The 18,649-nt window shown below is 44.3% G+C and overlaps 1 protein-coding gene across 2 annotated transcripts in view; it reads left to right on the forward strand.

The window, feature by feature from the left end:
* The first annotated feature begins 11,281 nt into the window (after positions 1 to 11,281).
* nfia (nuclear factor I/A) overlaps positions 11,282 to 18,649 on the forward strand; it is a 111,371-nt gene continuing 104,003 nt past the window's right edge. For both annotated transcript variants that reach the window (XM_069679443.1, XM_069679442.1), the window contains exon 1: positions 11,282 to 11,588. In XM_069679443.1, the coding sequence (XP_069535544.1) occupies positions 11,562 to 11,588 (27 nt within the window). In that variant the 5' untranslated portion in view covers positions 11,282 to 11,561. The remainder of the gene's footprint in view (positions 11,589 to 18,649) is intronic.

An 18,649-nucleotide genomic window follows, 5' to 3' on the forward strand; every position in this document is an offset into this window, starting at 1 on the left:
CTTTTAAACACACAAACGCATTAATGAAGTAAACACGGCCAACAACAGAGCAGCGGCGACTGGAGCACAAGCAGACCACACTGTGAACAAAGCGAGCAGCTGGAGGAGAGTTAGCATCATTAGCCTGAATCAGAAACAAAATGTCCACTTGTTTGTGCTCTTTGTTTGTTTTGTGCGAGCGTGTTGAATGTGATGATTGCTGCTGCAGTGTGTGTGTGTGTGTGTGTGTGTGTGTGTGTGTGTGTGTGTGTGTGCAGAGTGTTGGCAGGCGGCTCCGGCTCTGTGTGTTTGTGTCTCAATCTTTGTGTGTAAACTTGAAATAGTCGGGGTGGTGCTGCTCTAAATAATACTGTGAGATGGCATATGTGTCTAACACGTGCTACACACACACACACACACACACACACACACACACACACGCACACGCACACACAGCTCATCAATGAAAGTCGGTCAGAGGGTGGGGGGGGTTCGGCCTCTCCCCATGCTCTGCCAGGCCATCTGTTCCTCCTGCCTGCCTCTCACTACTTCCTGTTTCATCCTCTTCTTCTGTTGTACACACACACACACACACACACACACACACACACACCCGTCCTCGAGTTTTAAAGACGAGTTTCATGTGAGTGAGATGAGTTTATTATCTGAGTGATGATATTCTGGCGCTCACTTTCGTCGCACATTTTCGTGCTTCCAGACGCCAAACAGAATCTCGTCCAAACCGCCGAGGTCATCGCCAAACTGAGCCGCCATTTTTTTTTATCAGCTGTGAAAAATTGCCAAAAATATGAGAGAGCTGAGTTGAGAGGAGACGAAACATTTATAGATCTACTGCAGTAAAACAAAATGAGTAGATGTATTTTTACCTGTACCTGACAGGTCTGACCTCTGACCTCCGACTCAGAGCTTTTATTGTACTTCCTTACATTGACTGACTGAAGCTTTCGGGCTGCAGCTTATTATTCGTATTATCCACTAATCTGCTGATCATTTCCTCCGTTAGTTGTTTGACATTTTATAGTTTCCTGACGCCCTCGAACGTCTCGTTTTGTTCACGACACAACGATGTTCAGTTCACTGTCAAAGAGGAGCAAATATTCACGTTTCAGAAGCTTCATTCAAACACATGTAACTTCTATCCCTTAAAAACTGACACAAACCGATCAGTTATCAAACTGGTTGATGGTTACTTTACTTGTTAACAACTAATCAATATATCACTGCTGCTGTGGTTAGCTTGTGCGGCTACACTCCCCTTTCACCCCTTCACACTGCGCATGGTGTATCCCTGTGACAGACAGAGACAGAGAGGGAGGTTACTTCATAAAACATAAAACAACAAAACAAATATTCTAAATTCAAATATATAACTGAATTATAATCAAAATATCTGATTATTAAAATTAATATTCGGTGTGAAAACAATCGGCACTACAGCGGCTGTCTCGCTGTCTGACTCTTCTTCTTTTTTGCATGACCGGGTTATATCGCCGTTTTCGTTTGGACGAGGATTTTTATAACCGTTCTTCTTATCTTATCTTCTTATCTCATTATTTTATTTTGAAAGGTGTAGGAAGCCGGTGTTGATCTTTTAAAAGGCATGTTTATGTTTAAATAAATATATCTTTGTAAGTAAGTCTGTCTCGTTGTATTGGTATGCCGTGTTGTGGACATACTGATTGACAAAAATAGATATTCAAATCGTTTGACTTTGTGTTCTTTAAGAAGGAATAAGCAAACGTCCTTTTAGCTCATTTTGACGGCACGAGAAAACCAGCTGAGTTATCTCCAGATAAATAAGTCGCGATCTCAAGAAAATGAACGTGTGACTCTGTAACTTATCTGCTAATTAGTAGCACGTGGTGTTGTTGTTTATTGTTGTAGGATATCTGGGTTTCTGCAATGATACCAAAGTTATGTCTTTCTTTATTTCTTAATTTATTTTTCTTTCATAGTTTTCTGATGATTGAGAACGATCTCTCTGTTCTCAGTCCATCGATCGATCAATTACCTTTTGCCAGTTGCGCTGCTTTCACTCTCTTTCCATCTGTGGTCTGATTTATTGTTCATCTTTGCCTCTGTTAACCCACATAAATGCCTTTAGTCTTTCTTTCTTTCTTCTCTTTCTCTGCTTTCCCCTTGCATCCATCTTTTCCTCACATCTGCTCTTCTTCCTGTGTCGGATTTAACTCTCCTTTTCTTTCCTGGTTTTTCTGACCTTACTCTCCCTCCTCATCTCTCTATTTTTACTTCCCTCTCCTTCTGTTTTCCTCTTGTCTTCCTTCTCTCTCTCTCTCTCTCTCTCTGTCTCTCTCTCTCTCTGGTCGTGCGAGCTTGGCAGAGTCTTGGTTTCAGGCCCGGTGCTGTTGGCTGATCTCCAGCCTGGCAGCGGCTCAGTGGGAGCAGGTGGAGCCCCCATCCCCCACCACACACACACACACACACACACACACACACACACACACACACACACACACACACACACACACACACACACACATACTTGGTCCTGCAGTATTTTTTAGCCAAAAACCCGCCGTCTCCATGGTGACGTCCATGTTGAGTTTTTGAATTTCTGCTCACGTCTGATTGGTCGGTTGTGTTGGAGGATGTAACTCGTATCTCTCTGAAAAACCTGAACTCACCTTCTTCTCCTTTACTTCTTCCCCTTCTTCTTCTTCCCCTTCTTCTTCTCCTCCTCCTCCTTCTTCTTCTTACCTAATACATGTGAAACTTTTAATACCAACGTAGACAAAAATATCAGTAAAAAAAAAATAGTTTGTAAAGAAGAAAAGAACAAAGCGTGCAGTATTTAACAATCAGCAGCTCCCAACCAAACCTCATTCAAAAAGTGAGTGTTTTTACTCCGCAGGCTCCTGGTTTTAATTCGCCTTTATTTATCACTTTTGTTTGTGTGACATTGGGGCAGGTAGGATGGTGTGTGTGTGTGTGTGTGTGTGTGTGTGTGTGTGTGTGTGTGTGTGTGTGTCAGTCACTGTTGTCATGGTAACTGCTGCCATGTTGTGATGCTGATGGCGAGCGTCTGATCTGACTCTGAGTTTCAAACTGTTGATGGAGCTGAAGGAGAGTTTGAGCCGCGGTGTGAAGAGCCAACACCTGGAGGAGAGGACCAGGTGTGTGTGTGTGTGTGTGTGTGTGTGTGCAGGGTTATAGTGAGGACACACACACATGGCAGCGCTGCTTGTTTATTCATAAAGTGCCGGCAGTGAAGGACCTGCTGAACCAAGAGGCATGCACACACACACACACACACACACACACACACACACACACTTCTGTCTATACTTGTGAGGACTCTCAATGACATCATACATCCTGTATCCTCCTGACTGTATTCCAAACATCACTCGACGTCTCGTCACTTGAGGATGAAAACTTGACCTGCTGCTCAGAACAGGAAGAAGACATGAACACTTCTACTCTTTCTTTCATGTTAGAATTACATTTAAAACTCTGACATAATTTAACTCCAATATTAAATCGATAAAACAATAATAGAACAATATTTCAGTTTGTGTTTCATCCAAACATTATTTAATCCCTCTAATTTATATTAATCTATATTTCAAAAACATACAAAGGAAATAAAAACATTAACAAATAGATTTTAGATTTTCAGATTTTATTCTTCTAATCAGAGCGTTTATTTGACATTTTTAATCTCAATCATTTTTAATCCGATTTTTATTTTAGTGTCAGTGTTGCACTTTAGTTTATAAAAATGAAAAAGTTAAATTTATCTTTATTCTTATGAGGTATTTTTAAAGTGGACACAGTGAGCAGGTTAACTGGGAGAATATAAACACTGGTGAATGTAAGAATGTATTTATTTACTTAAAATATGAAATACAGTTTTTATTTACACGATAATTCTGTCTGACATGTTTCAGTCTTTATATCGCACTCAGTACTTTTCATGTGTGTGTGGTTATTTGCAGGACTCACACACACACACACACACACACACACACACACACACACTGAACTGTAGTATCAGTCGGTCTCCTCTAGATGGCGCCTCAGGCTTCTTTTCTCTGCTGCGTTCATTTAAAGACAAACTCTCGAGTGAAAGTCTGAAGTCAGCAGAGAGAAGACGATCAGATTCACTGTGTGTATGTTGTGTCATTCATTTCTCACTTTGCAACTCTTTGTGATTCTCCTGCAGTTTGAATTCAGTCTTTGCAGTAAAACTCAACAGCAGTGACATTAGTGAAATATTCAGCTGCTGATCTGCTTCGTTGCCTCAGTGTGAACGCTCACATCCCACTTTAAAGTAGCTGTAGATAAACATGCGTCTCAATCCTGCATTTGAGCTGACGCGTAGTTCAAATCACTTTTGATCTGTTTATCTGAAGCTGAATCGCTCCTCTTCTTCTCTGACCTCATGCACACACACACACACACACACACACACACACACACACACACACCTCTGTACAAGATGAGCAGCCATCGCTCCACGTAAAGCCAGAATTTAAAATATGATTCGCTTCCTCTTCGTCCTTGTTTTTATCGCAGATCTTCTGTGCACATTAATTTATAAGTGAAACCGTAAACGTCGACCTCAGAGGCCTCCGTGTTTACTTCTCTACGCCAGCAGGCTGCGTGTGACGTCCTGTTGATTGTACCTTTGCACATGCAAGCCTTTTAGAACCATGACAAATTGCAGTAGAATCTAATATTGGATGCATTTATTAAATATTAAGAACAGACAAACAAATGGATTTGATCAATAAAGTGAATTATTTCAGGAGTCTTAAAATGTCACGTTGAACCCTTTAAACAGATCTGAGAGCAGATTTCTCTCTGCAGCTTGAACGACGCGTTCATGCTAAAAACACAACCAGGTCGCTCTCAGCTTGAATCGGCCGGCTGTGAGTAATCCATGATTCCACATTAAGGTTATTGATCATATTGAAAAGTTTAATTGCTGTAATCTAATTACTTCTCTTTGTGTTGACCTTCGCTGCTGAGACGTTGTTGAGCCGCAGCCCGGCTGCTGTTTGAGCAGAGAAGTAAATCTGCAGATTGTCTTGTTAAATCACGCCGGCTGTCCTTCTATTAACATAAAAGCTTCTGTTCATTAACCTCAGACGACTCGCAGCTCTGCGGCTGGAGGACCAAAAAGCTGCAGAAGAAGAGATCAGCCGAGGTCAACGTGAGACTGGAGCGCTTATTTAGAGAAACAAACAGGTGCAAGACAAACTGAACGTTCAGAGGATGATTCATTCTAATAACGGTTCATAAAGGAGGATAATTCAGGATTTGATGTGGAGACAGAACATGACTGACGAGCCAATAAACCAGGCAAAGCAGCGTTTAATTTTCTCAGTACATTTAGGCAGGAATCATTCTGTCTTATATTGTCTTTAGATTACCTGCAGCTGCGTCCAGCTTGTTCACACTTGTAGTTTGTGTTTAGATATTTTCAGAAAGGCCCCCCCTCTTAACTCCAAATATAAGACTCCAGCTGAAGGACATAACTGCATCTCAACGAGCACACAACCAGCCAGAGATGTGTGCAGGGACTCTTAGTTTGAACAAAGTTCTCTGCTGTACGTTATTTAAGAGCAACTCCGCCTATTTGTTGACATCCTTCCATAAAACCTCCACATCATGAGAGAAAAATCAAAGTAAGAATGTCCCAAATCTGTGCGGCAGAATCAGAGACGTTCTGACTTTAAGTCCAAAACCACTGGATCCTACGTTTCCCATCATGCAACTTTTATCTCCACTGTAGGTTACACATCTGTATCTCTGAGATAACCCTGGTGACGTCACTAAGACAGCTTAAAGAGAGGGTCCGTTTAGCAACTGTTCTGGAGCTTTTGCTCGTATCTTAAACGCATCATCAGAAGTCCTTTACAGCTCGAGCAGGACATTTATCTAGAAGCATTGTTTTATGTGGTTGTTGAAATTCTCTTGAAAGCAGCAGACACATACAGTATATCTCGACTCACGCACAAGTATGACATTTTGATGAGCGCTTAGCTTTGGTTAGCGATGAACAATCTCTCGCTCTCATTCGCTCTCTGGTTGAAACTTCGTGCACCATAAGGGAGGCAGTGAGTCATGTGCAGCGGCCATATTTGTTTGGGGATATGTTTCCAGTGAAATACTTACCTGCTCTTGCTTGTTCCCCAAAGTTGCAGACCCCAGCTATAAGTGTTGAACATTGAACAGGTTCCCCTTTGACCTCCTAAAATGTGATCTGCCAAAGAGTGGAAAGCTGTGGAACAGCCGCTACATGGACCTCGCTTTGTTGACTGTTTGCAAAGTCCTGAATGAACCTTCAATGAGGAGAAAATTCTGCTTTTGATTTGAGGTTTCAGATGACTGACAGTCCTTCTTGTTTCTGCACGTCATTCTTTGGCTGTCAAAACGTTTATTACTCAAGTTTGAATCAAAGTTAATCAAACCAGGTTCTTTTTTTCTTCTGAGATGAAATTAGTTAAATTAGTAAAAATTTGTGATGCACGCGGCTGATTTTCACACACAAACCGACCCCGGATCAGTAAAGTCTCGGTCGTCTCCCTGCAGGTGACACAGCTGCACAGTTCAGGTGTATCACTGCTCCGCTGCAGAGCTTCAGTTTCCCCCGAATCTCTGCACCCACAGCACTCTGCTGCTTCCTCCCCTTCACGCTCACGTGCACGGTCACCACAGCGCGGCACCCATCACAAGTCCACGCGGGGACAGGAGTCATGTGGAGCGGCCATAAATCAGCAGCAGCAGCCGGAGCTCAGACTCCGCTGCTGCGCTGAGCGTCCCGTCCTCCCCGCAGAGCTGCACGGAGCAGGCTGATCTGCTGCTGCTTCCGTGCTGGACCGAGTCGAACCGAGCAGAGCTGAACCGGGTTATGTGGATCCAGCGGGACAGGAAAAAGCAGAGGAGGAGGAGCGAAAGGGGAACACCGGGATAGATACAAACAAACAAACAAACAAACACGAGAGGAGTGAACTGATGCAACTTCTGAAGAGTCTGTGAACCGAGCCGAGCCGAAGCGAGCCGAGTAGAGCGACTGGAACGGAGCCGAACCGAGCCGAACCAAAACTGCAGTCAAAATATCTATTTAGATCTTTTATTGCGGAAGTTTGTCGCAAACTCTAAATAGTTTTTGAGTTTTATTCTTACAACTCAGACGGACTCTGGTGCTGCCGGGTAAAGTTTCCTTTTTGCACTGCAAAGATTTTCAATGGTAAGCGAGAACGAGTCTTTGTTTAAACGTCATAAGTAGCCTATATGTCTGCCTAATCTATAATTAATACCTAATCAGACTTTGGCAGGTAAAGTGTTTTACTTACTGCAGAATTAATATTGTAATAATAATAATAACAATAATAATGATGATGATGATAACAATAACAGTAGTAGTGGTTGTTGTAATATTTCCAGATATTCTAGATGCAGTTAATTAACTTTAATTTACCGTCCAATCAAACGCGCCTCTGGCTTTCAAATGCCTCCATTCTGTCCAATCACAGCGCTGTTGGAGAGCTGTGACGTCGCTGCTCCTGATTGGCTGTGCTGCAGAAGAAGGCGGTGCAGAGGTTGTGACTTGATAAAGACCGCTGCATTAGGTTTATTGTGACTGTGTTGCTTGAAAAGGTGCTAAATGGACGTTAAAGAGATTTAATTTATTATTCTTAAGATTAAGAATTACATAAAATACTTACTTATTAAACTTTTTATTATTACTGTAATATTCCTGCAGGGATTTACAGAGTCTCAACAGGGAGCTTATTGGTTATATTTGTGCTGATATTGACAGGATATTATTATAAAAAGTTTCAGTCAATTTTGTTTTATCGGAATTTAATTTTTAATGATGACTTTAAATACTCACAGTATGGTTCATGGTAGGGCCTTTAACGTGCGTGCTTTGCAGTTAATCACACTTTAATCAGCTCGTGTATCAATATTACCTCCCTGAATATCATCCAGGTGTTATCACTTTGGTTTATTTGTGATATTAGTGAGATAATTTCCCTGATCATCGATTGTGTTTAAAGTGACTGTTTTGCACTTGATGAGTTTTGTCTCATCCTTGTATTGACTCGTCCGTCCTCCTTGTTAGCAGGTTCATTTACTTGGTTACATTTTTATCTCCAAAAATAATAATAACAATAATATTCCTTTAATGTCCCGGTGAGGATTCCGAGTGCGTCTGTGGAGCTCTGAATGAATTTGTGTGTTATTGTTGTTTAATCATGTTGCTGTTGGAGCTTCAGTGTGTGCTGGGTTTATGATGTGCTGCGTGTTCACCCCGAGGTGCTCTGTCTCTTCCTCGGCTTTGTTTCAGGACAAACGGAGCGTATCTTTATTGTGGTGCTCTCACGTCCGGTGTGTGTGGTTCTCAGGTGATTCATGTTTCTGTGTGTGGAGTTTGATCTCCTCCTGTGTCGTCTTTAATGATCCTACAGGGACGCTCACAGAGTCTGTTGGCTTTATGGAGGCTTTACTGGTTTTATGGTAACTTCTATAGAATCTCGGCAGACTCATATTCCTCTGATATCCCTGCAAAGGAGTTTATAGAGTCTGTGCTGCTCAGCTGTGACTTTAAGGTTCTTTACAGTGATTTAAACTCCCCAGAACATCTTATTTAGTCTCTGACATGAAACAAACCTGCACTGCTCCTTTAAACAGGCGACGGTTTGCCATCAAATCTGCTCCTTTTTTTTGTTTTATTTCCCAGCAAACATTGAATCCTCATGTTTCTGCAGGCTGCTTCGTCTCTCTGCATGTAAGCTGTGTGGATGTTATATAGGGGGCGCTGTTCACTGTCTCCTTCACCTGCTGCTCAGCTCATCAGAGGAGCTTCTGTGATCAAACTGACCTGCAGGAAACAAACAGAACAACATGAAGCAGATCAGACACGTTGACACGCAGCGGGTTAATGGATGTTTTCATGTCGTCTTCTTTCTGCACATTCAGCTACAAAAACCTGTGACCTGATTCTGTGAAAGGTCTCCAAACTCCACAGAGAGAGTCTCGACTGGAGACGCTTTCTGACATTTCTGCACTTCATGTAAGAAGAGTGATTAACACCAATCAGCTCCAAGCTCAAGCTCAACAGAGTGTTGCACTTTCAGAACCGAAACATGACAGCAAAGTCAAATCTGAAGCGCTCGGCCTTTTTTAACACTTCAACATAAACGTCTTGTTGCTGCATTGTCATGTAAAACATGAAAACAGGCATCAAGCTGTCGTGGAGTCAAAGAAGACTCAGCGTGAGTCCAGGAGGAGCTTCTGTCCTGACAAACAATGTGAAAAATAATAAACAGATGAAACTTTACACATGAACTAATCAGGATGCCGATCATCTGCAGCAGCAGCTGCTTTTATATATTATAATTAAATAAATAGTTTGAGGTGCTTCTGATGCGTCTGCAGGACCAGCGGCCTCTCAGAGGAGTTAAACGGCTGCAGGAAAGCCTCTTTGTTCAGATCAGATGCTTTCAAAGTTTAAAATAAATCTTTCCAGAATGATTGTGAGAAACGTCGGTGACAAAAAGGATCAAATTGTGTTTTATTTTCAGTCCTCTTTTATTGGATCCACCAGGAACCTTTAAACGGTTCCTCCAGGTTCTGTAACGTCCCCAGAGTTCCTCCAGGTTCTGTAACGTCCCCAGAGTTCCTCCAGGCTCCTGTTCTTCTGAGACTATAAAAATATAATAAGTAAAACATTAAATGACATGAAAAACATACAAAGCAGCAAAAAGTTCTACAGTAGAAACGTGCTGATGTCAGTCTGCTGCACGTTTAAATACGTGATTGGACGAATCATCTCTGATATTATATCAGATTATTATATAAGCCTGAGACTGTATTATGTAACTTTGATAATAATATCGATAATAATATCAATGCCTTCCTGTGTTGGAGGCTTCAAACAGAGTAAAGCTGTAGTTTCCTCCCTGCAGAGTGGATGCTGTCAGATCTGTGGAGATCTCATGGATCTGCTCCTCTCACTGTCAGCTGCTCATTGACTCCTCACTGAAGCGGAGCAGCGGAGTCTCTGACCGGTTTGTGGAGCTTTAAAGCGTCTTTAGGACGCGGGATGAGACTCCTGTGAGTCTGAGGAGAGCCTGAGAGGAGCTGAGAGGAGCTGAGGAGAGCCTGAGAGGAGCTGAGGGGAGCTGAGAGGAGCTGCACGATGCAGCGAAGAGTTACGATCCAACCTGCGCACAAAGAAGCAAACAGCAAACTTCAAATCCTCCGTCAGCTCCTCCGCGGCTGCTCGACTCTTCTTCTTCTTCTTTTATTATAAACCCCACATGTTGTTTCCGCTGCTGCACGAGCCCGTTCACTTCTTCTTCAAACTGTTCGTCAGAGAGTCCGAGCTGCGGAGAAATCTCCTCCTCGTGTGTTCCGATCAATACCGATCAATAAGCCTCAGTCTGATCAGTTCCAGCTCCTGAGCGGCGGGATCCCGGAGCGCGCGCGCGTGCACGTGCACAGACACACACACACACACACACACACACACACACACACACACAGCGGCGGCGTCACCGGATTCTACTTGTGAACCGCGCGCGGAGGATCGATGCTGCTCTCTGATCAATAAGCAGAGTGTGTGATCAGTTTCAGCTCTGCGGGTCAGTGCGCACAGTCCGCGGCTGCACATGCACACACACGCACACACGCACACACTCTCCACACACCGACGCAGTCCGGCGGCGGAGCAGCGGAGGTCCCGGCGCTCGGAGCGGCAGACAGGCTGAGCAGAGGAGCGCAGAGGAGGTGGCGCTCGCTCCTCTCTGCGTCCGGGACAACACAGCGACTCTCTCTCTCTCCCCCTCTCTCGCGCGCTCCGTCTCCTCCTGCTGGAGATAAATTAACGGAAAGCAGCTGTCGGTAGTTTCAGAGGCGAGGCGGCCGTCTGGCAGCTCAGGGATCCCGTGTTTGCCTTTTTTCTTTCTTCTCTCCTCGGGACTCCGCAGACACGCCGCTGCCGCTGCTGCTGCTCCGCCCTCCGTCCCGAGCACCGAGGAGCCGCACTGCCGCACGCCGGACACAGCGCACCGCAGGACGGATAGACATGTTGCCGAGTTCCGCCGGTCGCCGCGGCTCTCCGGCTCTTTGAAATGCACTTTGGGGACGTTTTGGAGATTTGCACCGTCCACACACACCACCTCCTCCACCGGCTGCTGTCGCCCGCTCCGCACCGGGCTGCTCAGTGATTCTCTAACGGGACTTCCCTCTTGGTGCCGGAGATGTTGTTCGTGTCTGCGCGGAAAGTTGTGCGCTCCCCGGCGGAGGGCCTCTAACAGGTCCGGACAGTACATGTAACCCGAGGCGGGGTCAAAGTTCAGCCCTGGTTGGAAATGTGAAAGCGAAGGGGGCAAAAGGAGGGCTCTATTTCCCCCTCTCTCTCACTCTCTCTCCTTTTTTTCTGTTCTTTCCTTTTTCACACACACACATACACTACACACTGCGCGCACGCACGCGCACACACACAGGCTGGAGTTACAGTAACCCCCCCACACACACATAAACACACACACCTTCCAGATCTAAGATTAGATCCGACAGATATGTATTCTCCACTATGTCTGACACAGGTGAGTCCGCTTTTACAACTTTTTACCTTGTGTGCTCGTGTCTGTGCGGCGGCTCGCGCCCTGCTCTCCTATAGACTGTTGCCTGTTCGCTCGGGACTGTATGGACCGTATAGACTGCTCCCTATAGCCCGCAGACTGCAGCTCCTCTGCGCTCTGACTCCGTCTTCCTCTCCGCCGCCTGCAGCACATGGCGGCTCCAAACTTCCTTCATTATTAAATTATTTACAGTCTTTCTCTTTGTACACTTTAACGGCAACTTTTTCCTGCCCAGTCTGCTGATTTCGACTGTTCTGTGGTGTTTTTAAAGCCGCTGGTTGTGTGTTCCTCTGCGGGCTGCAGCACACTCTGTCCCGGCTGCTCCTCCGGCTGAAGCCGCGCTCAGGCTCCCGCAGCCCGGCCAGTCTGAGCGGGAGCGCCGGCGCACAGTTTGAAGACTGCTCGCGGTTTTATTGTTTAAGCTTTCTCCCTAAAGTTTGAGAGTCATAATTAGCGCAAAGTTTGGATGCGTAAAGTTTGACGCAGACGGTGTTTGGGCGCGTTAACTCGCTGGTTTCTCTGTTTTCTCTCCCGCAAACTTTCCAACTGTGGCTCCTCTGCTCGCCGACGTGCTGCCCCTTCGGCTGCACAGAGAGAGAGTGTGTGTGCTGAAACATTATAATTATTATGTTCATACCTGTGATAGTGTAAGGCTCAGGTTGTTTGATATTTGTGCGTAAATAAGCGCACTTGTGTTTCCTCCTGACGCAGGATCAGTGAGATCAGGAGGTTTGGAGGTTTTATCAGCAGCTCGTGCTGGACTCTGCAGGTTGATCCTGGTCGGTAAAATCAAAGTGAATTTCATCATTAATTGCTTCCTTCCTGCTGCTGAGTTTGAGGCCTCACAGAGGAACCTCAGGCCGAGCAGAAAAAAGCGTCTCTGCAGAGGAAAACACAATGTTTGTGTGAGAGGTGACCTGAGGTGACAGCAGACCTGCAGCCAGAACAAAACATCCCAGCACACCTCAGGCTCAATGTTCTGATTCACTGTCAGACAGCAACGCGCACAACTCTGATTTATTTCAAGTCTCAATCCTACATTTAATTAAATCAATTTAACATTTTTATCAGGGAATTAAATGTGACCTAATTTTCATCTTTAAAAACCTCCTCTCTTCTCCTCCCGCAGTGTTGCGTTCAGGGTCAGAGGTTAAAAATGTTTTTTTGCTGCACATTTTGGCTTCTTCTCGTAGAACTGATCGCTATAATCTCCTGATAACAAATAGAACATGTTCTAAATTTAAAACCGAACAAATCACTCAGATTTATATTTAAATATTTTGTATTTCCGCCTCTGACGAACACGTTTTATCTCACTGATTATTAAATGATTTTATTGCAAAGTGTGGCCCAAAATGAAACGAGACGTCGTGTTTTTTTATTTTTTACTGATGTTCATTTCTTCATTTAATTTGCCAACCAGATAATTGTGTGATATTTAATCTATCGGTCTGTAAACGAGAGCTGAGGCTGTAAATAAACCAGTGAAAGGAGATAATTCTGTTTAATCTGCTGCTCGTGTGTTTCCTGCAGCTCCTCTCTCATTTCTGCTCCAAAATTCTCCTAAAAAAAAAGAGAAAAGATTTGTCGTGTTGATTTTCTGGTTGCAGCTTCAGTCTGTTTTTGCGACGCGTTTGAGGACGGCGTGAGCGTCTGAAACTGCAAGAACGAACACGAGCTTTAATCTGATTATCAGGCAGTAAAACCAATAATCAGCAGCTGATGTCGGTTTGTGAATCTGCTCAGAAACACACAGATGTTCTGCTCTCGTCTTTTTGGTTTCTACTTTTCATTTTTTGATTATTTTTCTCGTTGCTTTTAAAAACATATTTTTCATTATTGAGTCGACGTGCATGTGTTTAATTTATTTACCCTCAAACACACGGACGGCCCGGGCCAAACGCTGCTTATATGTGGCATCATGAAGACAGAACTCAGTGATCAATAATTATTTTTTACATTAAAATTTATTTAAAATTCCTACTTAATGTTTTTCAGAAAAAGCGGCCCCTTGTTTTCCTGTCGGCCCGCAGGGGGCGCTCTGATACGAAACCTTCCGTTTATTAAATAAGTGCGTTTTTTAAAGACGCACTTCCTCGTTTCCTCTCCGACGTTTTCGATTTTATTGAAGAAAACTTTTGTGATTGTGATGAAATGTGGATCAAGTTTACGTTGAGTCGCTTCTTTTCTTGATCTTTAAATGAGTTGTGATTTAACAGAAGATTTGGCAGCAGCTTCACGTCGTTACAGAAAGAGCAGAGCTGCAATCAAAGAGATGAAAAATGTTCAAATAAATAAAAATAAGATTATTAACCACGAATGCTCCTAAACAGGCACTTTGCTGAGTTTTATATTTGTGCAAAAATCCACATTTTGTCTTCCTAACTGGATCTAAATCTGCTGAACACATTTGTCTTTCTCTCTGTAAAGAACACAAATGAGAGGAGCTGAAACGAGTCTGTCTCTGCTCCATAAAGAACAGAAGTTCCCTCGTTAACTCGGCTTTATTTAGCCGCATTATTTGTGCGCTCGGTCGTCCTGTGTTGTGTCTCACGTTGTGTGTTTGATGCTATTCTGCTGAAATGCTCCTGTGGAGGGTGTGTGAGGGGATCAGATCCTCTCCTGGGTCTCGTCTGCCTCTGATTGGCTCTCAGGTGTCACCGACTTCTGCTGAGATGATATTTGGCTGAACCCCGGTCTGTCTGTCTCTCTGCCTGTCTGTCTTCCTGTCTGTCTGGCTGCAGTCTGCGTGTAGATGCGCTCTGTCCCGGCTGAGCGTCCGAGGCCTCTCCGGCGAGCGTCTGAGCCCGGGTGACACGGCGATAATTCCCTCAGTGTGCGGGTGTGGGAGGCCGGGCGGATTAGCATTATTGCTCCCCTAAATGGCTGTTATTCAGCCGCTTGTTGTTACAGGCCTGTTATTGGGAGCCCATTACATCTGTCAGCGAGGTGCAGAGGGGGGACGTGTAAGCCTCAGTCCGCCTCTCAGGGTCCTCGCAGGGTCACAAACGCTGATTTCCTCGGAGGGAAAACGCTGAAAGAAAGAAAATGAGCGAGAAGAAAGAGCCCCGGGGAGCCGCGACGAACCCTCCTCTAACCAGCCGGCTTTTATTCAGGCGAGATGAGACGGCTTCTACCTGTTTGTGGTCCAAAAGGAGCTCAAATTAAATATCATGTTCCGGACACACATGCAGACAAATAAATACAATCAGAAACAAGAGAGCTGCTTTAAACGCACTGGCAGATTTTCTCAGTCTGTAAAATCAGAAGCATGTAGATAAAGAGCTGAAGACGACTCGTTTGTACGGAGGCTGAAAAATGTCCTTTTGTTTCAAACAGGCCAAAAAGCCGTCCGTGGGTCGAGATAATTTAATGCTTCCAACACAAATCAGTCAATATTTCCTCCTGTAAAAGGTCACGTGTTGATTTTTACGGCTTCGATCTGTTTTATTTTAAGATGCTGGCACATGTTTAAAAAGATCTTTAACAAAATGCAGAATACGTTTGATCATCTGAAGACGTTTTCAGAAGCTGCTGAATGAGACTCAGAGTCCTGAAATGTTTCATAGGTTGAAATTAAAGAGACACGTTCTTTGTTTCTGTCTGATTCCTGAAACAACAGAAGCTGCACAGAGACAAAAATATCATCTGATCAAAAAGGCCGAATTTTCTTTAGTTTGAGGTCCGAACAAAACGCTCGAATCAGAAGACCTTCGGTCTTTTTTACACTCAGATATTTTATCGTCCCTCAGAAGGAGGCTTCAGGTTCAGATCATTTGTTTAATCTGGAGACGCTCTCTGCTCTGTTTTCTGTCCTGATGGACAGAAGCTGCACGGAGGACAAAAGCGTTCTTTCATTTAGAGAAACTGAAGCCGATTTAAGTTCAGAGCATCGACAGGCTGCAGGAAGAGTCCACCTGAAGAGTCCTCCTAAAACAAGCCATCAGTGTGATGCTTCGTGTGTCTGCAGCGAATCGGCGGTTTTCTTCACTCGTTGTGTCGACACGGCCTCTGAAACAGGATTATTCAGTTTGGAGACACATTTCAGAAAACGTTTGGAAGCTGAGAACAAGAAGGATTATCCCCCCCGCCGGCTCCCAAACGCTCGATTTTAAGGCTGAATATGAGACCGAGTGACTTGTTAAGTGGGATTGTGTTTGTGGCCGACAGACAGGCAGGCAGAGTGTGAAAAAACAGGAGTGTGTGTGTGTGTGTGTGTGTGTGTGTGTGTGTGTGAGCGGCTCAGGAAGCTGAAACGCTGCACTGGGCTGTGAGGAATGTTGGTATGTGGCTCCAACGAACATCCAGAGTGCCGAGCTGCAGATCCACTGTGGAATGTGTGTGTGTGTGTGTGTGTGTGTGTGTGTGTGTGTGTGTGTGTGGAGACGAGGCTGAACACATCATCCGTCCAGCAGTCGTCCTAATAAGAGCCCGAGGAGACACACACACACACACACACACAGAAAGAGAGCGCGGGTTCGGTGTGAGCGGCTGCAGGTTCGGCTGCAGAGCGGCTGGAGGCGCTTTAGGAGACGAACCCGTTCTGCTGGAGCGTCTCCAAGAAGAAACAATGTGCTGCATTCAGGGCCTGACAGGGAGGGTGAACAATGTTAGATAAAAAAAAGCATGCAGCTGGCGCTCTAATGCACAGCCTGTAGATACACTCTCCTCTTTAGTGCTGGAGCTCCCGGCTGAACGCTCTCTGACTCCACGGCTGCAGAAAAACAACTTTCTGTCATTTCTTAAATTTTCGACCCAGAAACTGGAAATGTTTTAAAATGTTTTAAAATGTTTTAAAATGTTTGAGACGAACACATGAACGTGTCTCTAACAGGTGTGTCAGCCTCATGTTTCTACACACACTGTTGCACCTTTTACACACACGCTGTAGTTTAATTTATACACACACATACCCACTACAGCATCCCAATCTGGATTAATCCGCCGCTGAAAATAGTCCCCCAACAAAAGCACTGTTTCCTCCTGTTTGATGAAACTGTGACACTAAACGAGTTACAGTTACGCGTACGGTTTAAATACCGGACGAGACTTTTTCCTGCTTCTAGAAATTTTATTTTTGGACCATTTTTACAAACGAAACTCGACTTTGACTTTCAAACTTTTTTGCGATCGAGTGTTTTAGCAGAAGAAACAGAAACAGACGACTGTTTCAGATATTTGAAACACAACGTTTCAGTAAGATCCAGTGAGCTCAGAGCTGTGAGCCAAAGACAGGAAGTCAGTCAGGACTTAAATAACATCGTCAGTGGTTACCGGCACGTTAACCAGTCAGGTCACTTTATTCAACCTATTCAACATTTCTTAAGACAACAGGGGAGGTGGATTTCTGCACGAGAATCAAGAAACCGACTCTGCAAAGATTCAAAAAGAAGAATATTCGTTTTTTAACCGTTTTCTGTTTCAGAATTGTTTAATAATTCTGGAGGCAGATTGAATGATCTGCAGGCAGAACGTTTCACTCAGTGTAAGAAGACGAGGTTTTTAGGGCTGTTACAGGTCCGTCAGAACAAGAGCAGTCAGAATTCTTCAAATCAGTCAACTTAATTAAATTTAAATAAACACCTTTAAATGTTCTTTAACCTCGTGCAGAGTCCAGCAGGCAGCAGGTTCTGCAAACTGCTCGATCAATTCATGTTCCTGATTTCAGTTACAGACAAACGATCTGTGCAGAGCCGACTCTGTGTGCGTGTGCTCTGTGAAGACAACCTCTTTATTGTGAACTGTAAGGACTCACAAGTGACCTGATCAGGAGATTTCTGCAGTACGTGTGTGTGTGTGTGTGTGTGTGTGTGTGTGTGTGTGTGTATCCACATGCCACCTCAGTCGGAGAGATTTGCGCGTATCAAGATGTGTGTGAGCCTCTTTGATCTATGAATAGTCGAGTGTTTTTTTTCAATACGTGGCTCAGGAGGAGGAGGAGGAGGAGGAGGAGGAGGAGGAGGGCCTCCAGCCTCCCTCCCTCCCTCCCGTCCTGCTCAGTAACCCTCTGAGGGGTTTTATCCAAATAAGAAATGTTCCATGAAGATGTTTTCTGTCCGTCTGTGTTCTCTTTTCTTCGTCGCTTCTCGCTGATGAAACTGTTTTTCTTCTTCTCTCCGTCTGTGTTTACGGCAACGAGCTGAAACGACGGCTTTCACAGACGAGCGTCCAAACCTCCAACAGAACACCAACACGTTTATAGGACAAACATTGTTTTCTGTACATTTCTGTGAGCTGTGTTAGACACTGGAAACTTGTGGAAGAGAAATGAACAGAATCAGCAGCTTTAGATAAACGTCACACGGTCTGAAAGGAGCTGAAAGACGAGAACAATCAGGTACACTGAGGGTCAAAACATCTGATTTGTCTCCAAACAAACAAAAGAAACGAGCGGAGCGCTGTGCGGCTCTGATCCGATGAAGCAGCTGAAAACATCAAATCTTCTTTGATATCAAAAGATGCAAACCAGCGAGGCTCCATCCTCAGGTGGAGTAAAGCTCACAGAGCGAGATGATGGACCCTCTCTGGCTTGTTAGTCTGCACTTCTTCATCTAATCACACACTTCCTGGATGTTTGTGTTCAGTCAGAAAACGTGTCAGACTCTGGATGATTGTTTTCAACGTTCAATATTGTTGATTATTCTTGGATCAGATATTCTGGATTTAAATCAGAGTTTATCCGTCTTTAACTGAAGGGAACATTTATCAAGCGGTGCATCAGAGGAAGAACACTATGTCCCTGTTCCTGCCGTGAGAGCCGAGACCTGACGCAACAACTCTTACCTGAAACACGCCGGCTCTCCATCAACGCCCAGTGATATAAACTCATTATTTAACACTGATCCTTGTTTTGTAAAAAGATGCTTCTCAGGTGAAATTAGAGACGAAACGAGGAGCGAAAATATGTCATCAAACTCTTCAGAGATTTTATTGTCCCAACAATCCGACCAAACGTTTGAGCTGCTTCTTCTTCTTCTTCTTCTTCTTCTTCTTCTTCTTCTTTAAATCCTGACTTTAGTTTCATC

The sequence above is a fragment of the Semicossyphus pulcher genome, unplaced genomic scaffold (assembly GCF_022749685.1).
Source record: "Semicossyphus pulcher isolate SPU_LCO1_2020_fin unplaced genomic scaffold, fSemPul1.0.p SCAF_4, whole genome shotgun sequence".
Classification (NCBI taxonomy): Eukaryota; Metazoa; Chordata; class Actinopteri; order Labriformes; family Labridae; genus Semicossyphus; species Semicossyphus pulcher.